The following is a 14,771-nucleotide window of genomic DNA, read 5'->3' on the forward strand; positions in this document are numbered from 1 at the left end:
GGCAGAGATGATAAACAGACATGGAAGTGGAGTGTGCACGAATGACAGGCGACATCATGATGGCGGGCTGAACAAAAGACCCGCCCTGATAGCCCCGGGGCCAGCGAGGCACTGGGCAGTGCCGGTGGCATGGTTCAAGAAGAAAAGAGCAAGAAACTAGAGAAATGCATTTCCTGTTGAAAATGCATTTGGATGCTGATATGCTGAAGGATCGCCCTGAAAATGCTGAAAATTTTGACACCTAAATGGTTTTTATAGCTGAAAGTATGCTGAAGTAGAATTTTCTCATTCATTGGAATGTGGCAAAATTTTCAAAATAAAGCTAAATATTTCAAAAGCATGAAGTTTAGAAAAATTCTGAATAGATGCATGAATGTCCTTGAGGAGCTGAACATTTTGATAGCTGAAATAGCTGAAAGTTTGCTGAAGTAAAATTTCCCCATTCATTTGAATGGGCAAAATTATGCTGAAAAACACTAAATAGTTTAAAAAGTATTAAGTTTAGGAAAATTCTGAATAGATCCGTGCATGTCCTGAAAAAGCTGAACATTTTGATACCTGAATGGTTTTTCTAGCTGAAAGTATGCTGAAGTAGTTAAGGGCCAAAAAACGTACGAAAGAATAATAAATAAAGACCAGGAAAATGAGGTATGAATGCTGACTCAGCATCCATACAATTACAAATGTGTCTCATAAGGGAGCGGCACACAGCCAGGCTTCATTATCATGGTGTGTGGAGGGAAACAGCAAGAGCAGATCACTGCCGAACAGCCACGTTATAAAGGGACAAAGATGTCTGAGCCATAATGTTCGGCTTTGAAACCATATTGTACACATTAAGAATTTATTTTCAACCTTTCAAATCCTAGTTTAATGTTCCAGATAGTGGGGGCTAAGTCCTCCCTGTTCAGTGCACTGTCAGCTGAGTGTGTGGTGAGAGCTGCAGCGCTGACTCAGCGCTGCTTTACAGCTATCTGGGCTGTGAAGTGTTGAATCACGAAGTGCGTGGGGACGCTTTCTGTCGCTGGCCGAACGACACTGAACGTTGCTAAGTAACAGCAGAAAAAGGAGGGTTTGTGTAAACTGTGGGGGCAGCTAGAGCACCAGCTGGGAGCTTTACTTTGTAAAGACAGCTTCATATATAGAGAGGAAACATGCTGGTGAACTAATTTTACCGTCAGACATTTCTCTGATCTGCTCTGCACACACCTGCAGAACATGGCCGGCAGAGAGACTTTGATTCACAGTGAATTTGATTCAACAGTTCTAATAGTCAAGGCTTCTGCAGGTTGAACCTTTAAGAATGTTAAACACTGTGTGTAATTTGAGACTTGTTTCAGGTACAATATACTTCATTGTCCCCGAAGAAAAATTTGACTTGGACTCGGTGCTGCACACCCACACCCACGTCTCCACCAGTACATAAACCTAACTACAAGTCGATAAAACATACGTTTCCCCGACACAGTGCACATAGTCCATATATTAAAACACACCCGCTGCACACTCAAATCTAACAATCAGTTATTTAAAGGTTTGACTGAGGTAGGCACAAATACATTTTTATAATGATTAAGTTTACATACTACATACTGATACTGAACAGTGTCTGAAGGATATGAAGTATTCATGCTGAATATGAATAAATTACTTTTCCAGTAATGTGTGGACGCTGTAGCTTAAACCAAAGAGGTTTAGACATGGTTAGCATTATGCTAACCAGAGAGCTGGGACTAATCACTGAAGCCTGCAGGTGCTGGGTTTAACAGCATGTTGAAAAGTGTCGCACTCACCCCACTCTCCGCTGTCCTCTCCGCTTCTGGGCTCCGGCGACCCATCCAGCTCATCTGGACTCGCCAGGAAATCAAAACCCTTCAGGGCCTCCTCTGTGTCAGGGTCGTCGCTGAGGTCAGAGGTCGTGGAAGAGGGGGTAGACAGCTGTTTCTTCCTCATCATCTGTTACAAGTCATAACACAAAGAAGACTATGCAATCTGTGGCTCAGACTCATGACGGATGCATTTAGAGCTGCAACTAGGATCTAAAGGCAGAGGCTTGGTTTCTAGCTCGGACTCCTGAGCTCTAGAAGCATTTTGTTGAGGCCACAAACAGCAAAAAGCTCTGACTCTGATAGTGGTTCTGATTTTATCAATGCTTCTTATTTAGCAGCAGGATGAGGAACCTCCCAAAATGAAAACTCCACAATTGTTTTCTATGTTAAAGCTGTACCCTGTAATCTGACTTCAGCTGTAATCAACCTCACTCCCAGTCACTACTGTGCTCAGCAACAAGCTACACAGCCAGCCTGGAACGAAGCAGAGGCAGCTAAGATCAGCTGCTGAAGAAAGGAGGGACTAGAAATTTGTCTCAGGAGCTGGTGGAGCTGGTGGAGACCAAACTGAGAAGAGAGTGGACATCAGGTGGACACATGACGGACGCTGCTTGTTTAAAAAGATAAGGCTAAAGAGCCACTGTTAGAGACAGTGTTTTATAGTCTGTTTTTAAGGCTGTTATCGGCCCTCAGGCGGCAAGAAAGCAGCTGTAGACAATCCACAGTGAGTGTGTTGTTGCCGTGTGCCGTTTCTTACTGCAGCCAGGTCCAGGATGGTCTTCCCCTCGCTGTCCTCCTCCTCATCCTCGTCGCTAAACTCTGCTGCAGCGCTCTCAATGAACTTAAAGGCCTCCAACACAGTGGCAGAGTCCGTCATGTCAGGTTTACTGGAAGGAAACAGGAAGTGAGTGAAAACAGTGAGAAGTGTCCCTCTTATTGTCTTTTCCTTTTTGGATGCAGGTTTACTCAGTTTTATTATGTAGAAAACCTTTTTAAAAATCTAATGGTTTGGAGAATAATATAAATACAGTTTACTTCTAGAGAAACATTAAATTCCAAGGCTCAGGAGCTGATGAATCTCAGAAATGTCTTCATGTCAGCAATGACAAATGTTTCTACATATTAATGTGCAATCACAAGTTCTACGTTGATGCTCACTAAGTTTGTGGTGGCCTCTGATCTTACTGATGGTTTACGTAACGTATCAATTCTCTTCAAGTCTTCCATGTTGCAGCTCTAGGTGCATTTTGCCACCGGGAGTCCTCCCACTGGCGCCATCAGTAATAGTTTCCTCTTCAGACCTTCACTCAGTTTCCGTAAAACACACCTGAAATAAGAGGAAGGGCGGGGCTCACCTGTTACTATGGATGACATTACGTTTCATGAATGAACCTGCTCACAGCAATTCCCAGAATGTACTGATCCACCTCCAACATTGCACATCTATGTCTCTACAGCTGAAGTCGGACAATGCCGGCACAGACAGCCCTGCTGCAGATGTTCCACAGATGTTGCACCTGTCGGCTGCTCTGCTTTCACTCCTCACCTGGAAAGTGTGGACCCTGTGCTGCCGGTCCGTCACCGTTCTGTCCTGGTCCACAGCCTGGAGCTGTTTGTAGCTCCTCCTCCTGCTACAGGGTGAAACCCTGAGCAGCTCTGACTCCCTGTGCTCATGGCCTTTTCCACACGAATCTTCAGAGGGAGCAGTAACAGTCTGATCCGGCTCTGCCTTTGTACAGACAGAATCTGTTGCCGTCAGTCACCGACAACAGTCGGGACCTGTAGGAGCTGTTGGCATCAGTTTCCAAAGCTTCATTTACTTTGCTGCTGCAGAGAAGATGAACGTTCACCTGCTAGTGGGTCCTGAACAAGGCCTGGTTCATACAACCTCTACACACAGTTTTAGTTTTGGTGACTCCTGGTTTTTAAATCACAGCTTGGCCACGTGAAGATGATGTATACACTGGCTGGTCATGTGACATGAGGTGCATAGTCTTGAGCCTTGGACTCTTAACATCCACCTCTCCTTCTGTGGTTATGTTTACAGTCTCATATTGTACCTGATCATGCCGCTGTCCTTCAGCGAGGACGGCTCGGTGCCGTTGACCATGGGCTCGGGTTTCTTCTCAGCGGGCGTCTCCCTGGAGTCTCCGGTCAGGCCAAGCAGCGCTCTCACCCTCTGAGACTTCACATCCAGGATGGTGTCGGTGTATCCCACCTCCTGCAGGTATCTGAGAGGGGAGGAGCACACAGGCTTCTGACGGACAAGGCAACAACCACTCATCCAGCGTTAGCCACTGTTCTCCAGTGCACCAGCTGCTAAATGTGTTTCCCTGTAGTGACAGTAACCTCAGAATGACTTTGTGTACTCATACTGGAAGTTTCTTTTGATTTACTCATAGATTATATCTGGCTAAGACGTACAGTATGTTTTGTAATAAGGGAAATGGAAATGTTAGGTCACTGCATCATTATTTAACCTCATGTAAGACGATAACAATTAAGAGGTCTCAGCTGTACGATCCTTCTCCTGGTTAATGTCGTGGTCACAGACGCACATTTATGGACAGAAAGCCAGATTTTCATGTATTCTCAAGGGATGTCAACAGTTCCTCGACTGTACAATCAACAGACCTTTACTTTGTTTTAAACAGGGGGCTTTCAACCGGTGGTCCGCAGACCCCTGGTGGCCCACGAAGGCATGGCAGGTGGTCCCTGACCATGAATTTAGTAATGTGGCTGCACACATTTTCATTTATTAATTATTGTTTTTGAATAATCAAATGTTGCTAATATGTAACATTTAGAAAAGCCAAGATGATTTTCAGGAATAAAAGTCCTCTTTCGGTCTAGTCACCCCCACAGCTGTGGTCCTCGGGCTGCCTCTCAATCAGTGGTGGGTCCTGGGCCACAATCAGTTGAAAACCCCTGGTTTAAGAAGGTCTACCTGCCATAGCTGTAGCTCTCTCCCAGCCTTATTTTACTCACCATATAAACTGTATTTATTACACATTAGAAGGAACAATTACCTCAGAAAAGACAAACCTAAAAGAAACATGTTTGAGAGCTTGTATAAAAATCCAGATGTTTATTTCCTGCGTGTCGTCCCCACTGCTAACATCTGTCCAGATTAAACTCCGATTCTACTGGTGGACAGTCTCCACACAAAAAGTGATAAAAATGTCACAGAAACTCGCGTGAGAAAGACAAATAAGTGACAAATATCCAGTCAGGCTGATCCATACAGTACAAGTTCTTTGCAGTAGTCACATATTAGTACAATCCATCGACCTCTGACTGAGCCTGTAAACAACAGGACATTCACAAAACCCCCTCATTCTGCTGTTCAGTCTGCTCCTGGTGCCTTGCTGTACCCGCTGAGATACACAACACCACAATTATATCAGCGGTGCAGCTTAAAGGGCAGTGCCACCAAGTTAGGAACTCAAACAGTTCAGACGTCCATAGAAGAGAAAACAACGTTGGCAGAAGGTTCTGGTTTAGTTCAGCTGGTGATATATGAACAAATCTGTCACTCACAACAAATTCAAGACTTTTCCACCTGATTTTAAGCTTTAGGCTACAATCAGTCACAAATCCCAAAGTAGTTTTTAAAGTCTGTTTGGTTCCTTTTCAACCAAGCGGGACAGTTCTCTTGCTGTACTGAGGAAAAGCTGAAACTCTGTACTGTACCTTCACCGTGGGACCCCAGAAATGCAAGAGCTTGCTGACCTGAGCGCAGCGCACGGACGCTTACCCTGAATAACATCTAGTGTGTTTGTTCACAAAGACGGAGGGAGGAAGGTCGGCCCTCCCCCAGCCCCTCCGATCGCTGGAGGACTCGATGCCTCCACACAATCCTCCATTCACTGTCACCACACACACACACACACATACATTCATTAAACTAGTAGTACATGCGCTGCACGTTACAGCTACAGCTTTTTCAAGGATTTTGGAAATAAATGGGAGATTGGATATTGGTCTATAATTAGCTAGGACACCTGGGTCAAGAGTAGGCTTTTTGAGTAGAGGTTTAATTACTGCAAGTTTAAAAGCCTGTGGAACATAACCTGTTAATAGAGAGAGGTTAATCAGATCTAGTATGGATGTGTTGATTAGGGGAAAGACGTCTTTGAGCAGCCTGGTCGGGATGGGGTCCAGGAGACCTGTTGATGATTTAGATGAAGCAATTGTTGAGGTCAACTCAGAGAGATCTATAGGGGAGAAGTAGTCCAAGTATAAATGAGGTCTTCCAGATGTTTCTAAAGCCATTGTAGTAGATGGCACATCTGCAAGAGCTGTGGGAGTGGTCCGAGCAATTTTTTTCTCTAATAGTTGTGATTTTATTTGTAAAGAAGCTCATGAAGTCATTGCTGCTGAGATCTAAGGGAATGTTAAGCTCAACAGCACTGTGGCTCTTTGTCAGCCTGGCTACAGTGCTGAAAAGAAACCTGGGGTTGTTCTTATTTTCCTCAATCAGTGATGAATAAAATGTGGTTCTGGCACTATGAAGGGCTTTCTTATATGTTATTAAACTATCTTTCCAGGCTATGAAAAACTCTTCTGACTTAGTGGAGCGCCACCTCCTTTCCATTTTTCGTGATGCCTGCTTTAGGGAGCGGAGCTGCGAGCTGTACCACGGGGCTAGCCTCCTCTGTTTCACTACCTTCTTTTTCAGAGGGGCAATGGTATCAAGTGTATTACGCAGGAAGGCTGCAGTACTATCAACAAGATTATCGATTTGTGTGGGAGTAAGGTTAAGGTGGCCTCCTTCCACTGTGTTGGCAAACGGCACTGAAGTAGATAAAGATGGAATTATTTCCTTAAACTTGGTAACAGCATTGCCAGATAGACATCTGCTGTAGTGGAATTGTTTCCCACATAGAGTATAATCCATTAATGGAAATTCAAAAGTTATTAGAAAATGGTCAGACAGAAGAGGGTTATGGGGAAAAACTATTAAGTGTTCAGTTTTGATGCCATATGTCAGAACCAGATCAAGAGTGTGATTAAAACAGTGAGTGGGTTTATTTAGTTTGAGAGAAGCCAACTGAGTCTAATAATGAACAGAATGCATTGTTGAGGCTGTCATTGTCGGCATCTACATGAATATTAAAGTCGCCTACTATGATTATTTTATCTGTACTAAGCACTAAATCAGACAGAAAGTCTGAGAATTCACTTAAAAACTCTGAATAAGGAGCAGGTGGACGGTATACAATAACAAACAGAACAGGCTTTTGAGTTTTCCAGTTTGGGTGTGAGAGACTCAGGGTGAGACTTTCAAATGAGTTATAACTATGTTTAGGTCTAGGGTTGATTAATAGGCTTGAGTCAAAGATCGCTGCCACGCCACCACCTCGGGCAGAATGACATTAATGCACACACAGACGACGTCTCAGGCACAGATGTCACCTACACCGACTGTGTGAAGACGCTCACGCCTGCTGTGCCCGAGGTTTAGCTCAGCGTCACCTGGCACAGTATCAGACACACGTCTTTCCTTTCCTGCTTGCCCGTTTTGTGCTTGTCCTGCTGACTCTCTGTCTGTGACAGACCACATCCTGCACTTTCACCAGGGTTAAAATGGCCTCTGTCCCCGAATCCTGAAGGACCAGAGAGGCAGGAACACCACAGCTCAGAGGTGCAGAACTACTTTTGGTCGGGCGTCCTTCTCAGTAAAGAGCTTGGTTTTGTTGAATTTTGTTTACTGTTAATTGTTGGGATGTTTGGAGGCAGATTTAAAAGTCAAACCAGGGTCAGGAGCTGCAGATGAGCCTCAGGCAGACGAATGCTGCAGACTGGCTGCCCTCTCTGCATGTGTGCGACAGTGTTCCTCTGCTGTCCCAGTAAACTAACCTAGTTAATAAAAATGATGTCTGCACTTCCTCCCAACTCATTCACACACAGATCCAAACACACACAGTAACACTGCTCCAGCTGTGGACGAATGTGACCCATTAATCTCCAAGATTGACATTCTGCTTTTTGTTTCTGAAACACACTCACACAGCGTCTGCTGTCCCACGACACTGTGCAAGTCAGAATTGCTGTGTGTGTGTGTGTGTGTGTGTGTGTGTGTGTGTTCATGCGTGTGAACTCACTGTCGCAGCAGCTGACGTCCTTGTTTCCAGCTGAGCTGATGGCTGCTGTTTGGAGGACTGGGAACCTCGCTGTCGTTGCCCTCATCTGAGACACAAACAGACACAGACCAACATGACTCTATGGCCCAGGCCCACTTCTCATTTTGTACCCCTGCCCCTGAAAACAGAGTTACAAGGAGCAGTGGTTGAAACACCCCCCACCCCCTATGAAATGGGACAACACTTCAACACCTCTGTACATCATCAGTTAGTGATGGTGGTCAAGTAAGAGGCATGACAGATCTGTCTGCTGTCTTTAGCTTGGTGGCTCCTCCTGCGTAGGTTACGGAGCACCAACAGGAACAAGGGCCGTCGGGACGAACCAGGACTAAAGATGACTAAAGTAGTTTTCTTGCAGTTACGGGCCGTCGGGACGAACCAGGACTAAAGTAGTTTTCTTGCAGTTATGACTGAAACCCAGTCAGAAGAAATGACACCATGTATCAGAGAATGGCAGAGACCATACCAATTCAGTCGCATGGGGCTGCAGCATTATGCTCCTGTTGACTAGTTATATGTGGTACCACAACATTGTGTGCTCCTAGTGGGTTTAGTAAATATCCCGTCGTGTCAAAAGGAAACGATGTGGGAATGCTGGTCTGGCGGCCACTGGTTCAGCCTCTTAGCCGCCCAGAGCTCCTCCGTGGCTGTTTGACATGATAGCAGCTACAGTCCTCAGCTTTAAGGCTGAGCTTGGAGGTTACAATCGACCCCTCAGCAGGAGAGCAGCAGCATCTGGACCACGGCAGCCTATCAGTAGCAGACAGAGAGGGAGGCTTGTTTTACCTGAATCATAACTCGGAGGCTTGATCTCTCCCTGGTTCAGCTCTGTTCCATATTTCAGCTTATGGTATTTGGCCCTGGGGGTGAAAACACACACACGTTCGAACGTTATTATTCAATTCAATGTGCAGACTCAGCACTTTATTTACAGTAGTTCTGTTGGGCTAAATCAGGCTGTGGGAAGAAAATCAATGTAACACGTCACAATGTGTGTATTTAAAGGCCTAAAATGTACAAAAACACCGGCCTGGTCCTTCACGGAGCCGCCGTCAGCCAGGTGCCAGAGAAGAGCGGGGGTTAAATGTCATGTCAGGAAATGTAACTGTGGCACATACTGATTTGTTAATAACTGTTTCAGTTTTCCCACAATCCCCCTCTCCCAAATGCTCTAGAAAACAGCACCCAGACCTGCCAAACAAACACTCAATGTGTGTGACTTACAGCTAATGAACCACATGAGAGGACAGGCTGCTCCCTGAGGCCCACAGATCAGTTTCATGGCGACACGTGATCACGTTAAAGCCACTACACTCCTCAGCAGACTCCAGACTATAAAGGTTTATTTCCACAGTCCCTGGTCCTGGAGTTTCAGACTGATCTATTAAACAATGTGAATCGACCCGCCTCCTTCACTTTGAGCTCAGCCTGACTGAACTTTGACCTATGACATCATGAGGGGGTACTGATCTCTCACTCAGGAAATAACAGAACTGAACAGAGACATGGACCCGGCAGCAGAGGAGGACAGACGCTGCTGTCGTTAGCCCGCTGGCCGTGCTAGCTCCGGCAGGTGATGTTTGCATCCCTGCCCTCACCACCTGTCCACACCCGCTTTAGGCCACAGCACAGGAGTAAACGCCATCACGCAGATTATGGTGTGACTGCACCGTAAGGTCGTATTCACACAGACTGTCACTCTGCTGAAAAATAAAACTGCCATTCATCTGAACATTATGTTCTAAACCATGTTTTAGTTTTTATGCATTTGTGGGAAAATAAAATATGTGAAAGCTTAAATAGTTTTTTCAAGATATCAAGATCTTATTTTAAGAAATGTATGATGTCAACCAGTGGGGGAAGAAATACTACTATACTATACTATACTACTATTCTCTACTTAAAATACTCGGTTACAAGTCCTACATTCAAAATGCTACATAAATAAAAGTACCAAAGTATCAGCATCCAAATCTACCTGAAGTACCAACAGTACCAGTACTCGTCCTGCAGAACAGCCCGTGTCCCAGTAACGTCTCTGATACTGGATCATAGTGACTAATTACTGTGTCCATCACTTTAATGCTGCAGCTGGTAAAGGTGGAGCTGATGGTAACTACCTTATATACTTATACTGGGAAGTACTTTCCATCCTGCTGGGTAGCTGGTGGATTTCCTACTGGGATCAATAGAGTCTGATGGTTCTACTGGGTTTGGTTTGATTCATCTGATTCTGGACCTGAAGGTATCAGGTACATGTAGTGTAGTAAAAAGTACACGGTTTGTCTCTGACATGGAGTCACAGGATGAAGGAGCAGGACATGGTGCAGATACAGTACAGTAGCTGAGTAAATGTACTTAGTTACTTTGCAGCACTGATGTCAGCAAGGCTCCTGTAGAGTACTGACGTGCATGTGCGTGCACTGACCTCTCCTGTTTGAGGGCGTACTCCAGCATCTTGATTCGTCTCACCAGGTCCTTCTTCAGGTTCTCCTGACCGCGTCTCTCCCCCTGCAGGAAGGCGATCTGAGCCTGCAGAGAGCAGAGGCAACACTCACTGGTGGGGGTGAAGCAGAGAACAGCACACCGCTCTTTCCTCTGCTGTCTTCACTCCACTCGTTAAGACTCATTCCTCGTTTTCTATTAAAACACCAAAGTGAAAGAGAAGAGGACTAACAGCCGAGCGCACAGATGAACCAGCAACCTCAGGGGTCAGTGAAAACACCTCATCTCCATTAAACACGATGATGAGGAGAAGCTGAAACAACAGACCGGACGCGCCCACACTCAGCCACTGGCGTCTTTATCGCCGTCATCATTTGCATTGATTATTCTCTGAGCTCTTGTTTTTTCCCGTCTTCATCGCTGCTGTGATGCTCTGATTGCCCCTCGGAGATCATTAAAGTTTTATCGAGTCTAATTCTGTTTTCATTCATCTCTAATTTGGTGCTCGTCCCACAGAGGTTTGAACAGGGAGGCAGTGGCTGGAGTTTTGTGATTTAGAAAATGATGTGCGAGTTCTCAGAGGTGGTAGCCAGTAACAGTAAACATGGAGGAGAGCGACGACAGCGACGAGGTCAGTGGAGAGACCAGGACGTTTCACATGTGGTGGATGTTTATGGAGAAGCTTCTGATCAGGACAAACTGGGAGGAACTTATCGTAACCCAGTGGTTTGGGAGGAAACTGGGCCATTTGACCATCACACACACCACCTGGTTGTTATTCTTATGCGCACGTGCATGTGTGGCAGTTTAGGAGCTGAGTGGTGTTCACACCAGAGCTGGGTACATGGCGCTGACACACACAGATGGGAAGCAGCGACACAACAAGACCAGAGCTGAGGGTTAAGGCCTGATGTGGACGCAGCCAAACAGTCGGGAGTCAAAAGGACAAAAACTGGTCTTCACCAGCAGGAAGTTCGCGTTTGTCCTTTTCCTCTGACACTGCTGTTTTCACCAGTTTCAGATAGAAACCTCGTCTCATTTTCAGGGCGAAGCTCCCTGTCATCATCTCAGCACAGTGCAGAGGCAGTAGCCTCGAGTGTGGAGTGACCCACTTGTGTGTGTTTGACATGAATGGAGGGCCGAGTGTCCTACTTCCTCCTCACAGGGTGTGTGTGTGTGTGTGTGTGTAACATGGCCTGGAAGCAGCAGCAGCCTGCATCGTCCATGTTATTCAAATCAATGAATCATTAACCGTTTTATTCAGCGAGCGCTCCACAAGTTGTTTGGAACTGGAACCAGAGTGGAAATGACCTGCAGATGCAGATCTGCTGACTGACTAACTGCAGAACCAGTTAGAAACTATTTTGATCAAAGTTTTTAAAGCATTTTTAAGTATAGGGCTGCCAGTGAGCCATGTTTTCACTTGTATGAACAGATGTCACCTTAAAAACAAAGTCTAATGTGGCCATGACCTACGCTGTAAGCTACAAGCTGAGGGCCTATATGTGTTAAGAGGACACCGACTTCACCATCAGCAGCTCCTGTGTGCAGTGAACCCATGGATGTGCAGACAGCTGTCGCTGGATCGCTGTGATACTGAAGGAAACTTTAAAACAGGAGGATTCTCAGGCAGGTTCACAGGTGTAAGCAGCCTCTTTGTGTCTATGAATTGTAAGTGAGCTCATAGAAGTTCATCCGAGATGGACAACACAGGTAACGATATCCTTGGACAGTGTGCACCACACTGAAAGGTACAGCTGGGTGACAGCTGAGAGGTCAAACCGCCACCCAACAGGGCAGAATCTCTGGAGCAGCATCAGGTCTCATCTGTCGGAGGAGGAAACCTCCTCCTTCCAAACCAGATCCCCTCACTGTGTCTGACCCACTGTATCGTCCTCATGAAGCCATTCAGTGACCTAGAGCTGCAGCCATGAGTCAGTTCACTGGTAGAAAATGAACCTCAGCTATTTAGAAGCAACAGTCACCGACATGTTCTGGTTCCACACCTGTGTGCACCTGTCCCTTTCACCCGTCTCCCTCAGAGCCTCCCTTATACTAACTCTGCCCTAATTGCACAGAGGGTAGCTGAAATGATACCAACCTGCCCAGATCAGGTTGAGAAAGAGGAGCCCAGTGTGGCAGCACTGTTCACAGCTCAGGGTTGTGACCTGACACGTCCTCTTCTCACACTATCTGTCACATGTTGTGTGTTCCCACGCCGCCTCTTGTTGCTCCCGTCGCACTAAGACGGATCAGACGCCAAGCGGAGCAGTGCTGTTTGGTCACAAGCCTCCCATCAGGCCTGAGCTGTGGGTTCACACTCAGGCATTTCCCAGAAGGCTTTGGGCCCCTGGACAGCATCACAGGCTGGATGCCTGCTGATTCAGTTATTATCACCCAGGGGTGTCCGGATGTGGTTTAGTGACATTTTTATTTCTGCCATTAATCTTGTCATGTTCATGCACACTCTCACATGAGAGCCATGCTCTTCAGTGTTTCTGTCAGACCTAAACACTGGTGACCTTTATATACATAGGAGCAGAGTGTGGAGCAGGGGGCCCCATACAGGTCCACGCCAAGTCACAGCGGGTCCACAGCTTTTACTCAGTCTGGACTCGGATGAACAAACGATTCCTCCTACATTTCATCATAGTTTACATCACGGCCGAGGCTGAAGTCATGACTGCTCCTCTTGGACACACAAGGCTGTGCAGAAACATGGTGTGTGCACAGCTGCAGACGAGCATGGATCAAGAATGTGATCTGAAACTGATGAATCGTGCAGCCCTGCCTTCACACCAGTGTTAATCCTGTCAACAAAAACCAGGACAAAAAAAGTGCACACATTTGGGATGATGAAAAATGAGCTCGGTCCTGATAATTATCTAAAAAGAAAAGATCTCCGTGTGCTCAGCTGAGATCTGGTGCTTTGCCAGTGGAAACTGGGCAGTTTTTTAATGTAGAAGAAGAAAAGCAGATCTGTTCGCTGTGTTGTTTGGATGATACAGAAGATGAGTTTCACTTTATTTCCTGTTGTATTTTACATGGGAGCTGCACAATACTTTGTTTAGTAAAGTAAAACCAGACACTGATCTTGTAAATATGGACGACGCAGAAAGGTCGAGTTGGTAGTTCACATATGAAATATTTAAGTTTGCTAGCTGTTTGTTAAAAGTCTGGGAGAGGAGAAAAAGCTCTGTATTTAAGATGACAGTTAGCATTTTGAATGATTGAGCTTATTTAGAAGCAAGTATTGTATATGATACTGGAAGATGCACATTTTGGTAAAATAACGGCGTCTTGTAGTCCCATGTGGGACGGGCTGCTTGTGTGGTATGACACAGAAATAAAATAACAGACTATATGTTGACTTGATTTGTGTTTCATGACAAAACCAAGACTAATACTAAATAAAAAGTAACATTTGACAAGATCAAGACAAATCGTACGTTTTCATCAAAGAATAAAGAGACAGATGAAACAAACTAGTCCGACATTTATGAACAGACCACTGAGCAGGAAGAGCCATGGACGTCACGTTAACGTCAATGTGCCGCTATCACCAGGAATCAGTCAGCGCCAGGATGAACGTGTGCAGCCGAACATCTAAAGTTCATGTTTTTGTGTTGATGCTTCACGTTCATCACATTGTGTGGAGGAAATATTTCAGCCCTTTGCAAATCAAATGCTAATTATCCAGCACTTTCTAAGGACCTATTTACAGTAGATGGCTGTGAAACATTCTGGTACAATCCTTGTTGTTTTTAAATGTGCTATATAAATAAAACTTCTTGTTTTTTTGTTTTTGTTGAGGGGACAACTTTTTGAGACCTGCAGAAACCCCGTGTGATGCTGCTGCATCTGTTGTCATGGCATCAGGGATGGGGATGTGTAGTGCAGCCATCTGTAGCGCTGCGGGCCGTCTTTTCTCTTAATTATAGATTTTACTGACACACCTGAGCACTGTGGTAAATAAGCAGCCGGCAAAACGCCTCCCAGTGGGGACATATGAACGTAAAGGCAGCGAATCGACAACTCTGTACAGTTACAAGACTCAACGCCAACTTTCCATCATTTCACTCTGACGACCTCGCACTGCTCTTCTTCTCTGTTTGTTCACTCTAGTTGGACTTAACATCATCTGAGGCAGTGAATATGTTAAACGGGTTGGAAAGTGCGGCGAGTTAATTCCCTCATGTTCTCTGCCTGGAGCACCTAACCCGAGCATGTTCCTGAAACCGGATCAGAACAGAACAAAGAAAGACTATAAGGAATAAAAAACAGCCAGTCACATCCTGCGAGCGCACTAATAAACACAGTCCCACAGTAACAACACGCTGCTGCTCCACTT

The 14,771-nt window shown here is 45.6% G+C and overlaps 1 protein-coding gene across 1 annotated transcript in view; it reads right to left on the reverse strand.

Moving 5' to 3' along the window:
• The window catches only part of strn (striatin, calmodulin binding protein), a 46,243-nt gene that overhangs the window by 16,251 nt on the left and 15,221 nt on the right, over positions 1-14,771 (reverse strand). Inside the window, 6 exon segments of the mRNA XM_020620294.1 lie at positions 1,794-1,956; positions 2,587-2,716; positions 3,890-4,060; positions 7,937-8,021; positions 8,762-8,835; positions 10,404-10,507. Of these exon segments, the coding sequence (XP_020475950.1) occupies positions 1,794-1,956; positions 2,587-2,716; positions 3,890-4,060; positions 7,937-8,021; positions 8,762-8,835; positions 10,404-10,507 (727 nt within the window).

The sequence above is a fragment of the Monopterus albus genome, unplaced genomic scaffold (assembly GCF_001952655.1).
Source record: "Monopterus albus unplaced genomic scaffold, M_albus_1.0 scaffold235.1, whole genome shotgun sequence".
NCBI lineage: Eukaryota > Metazoa > Chordata > Actinopteri > Synbranchiformes > Synbranchidae > Monopterus > Monopterus albus.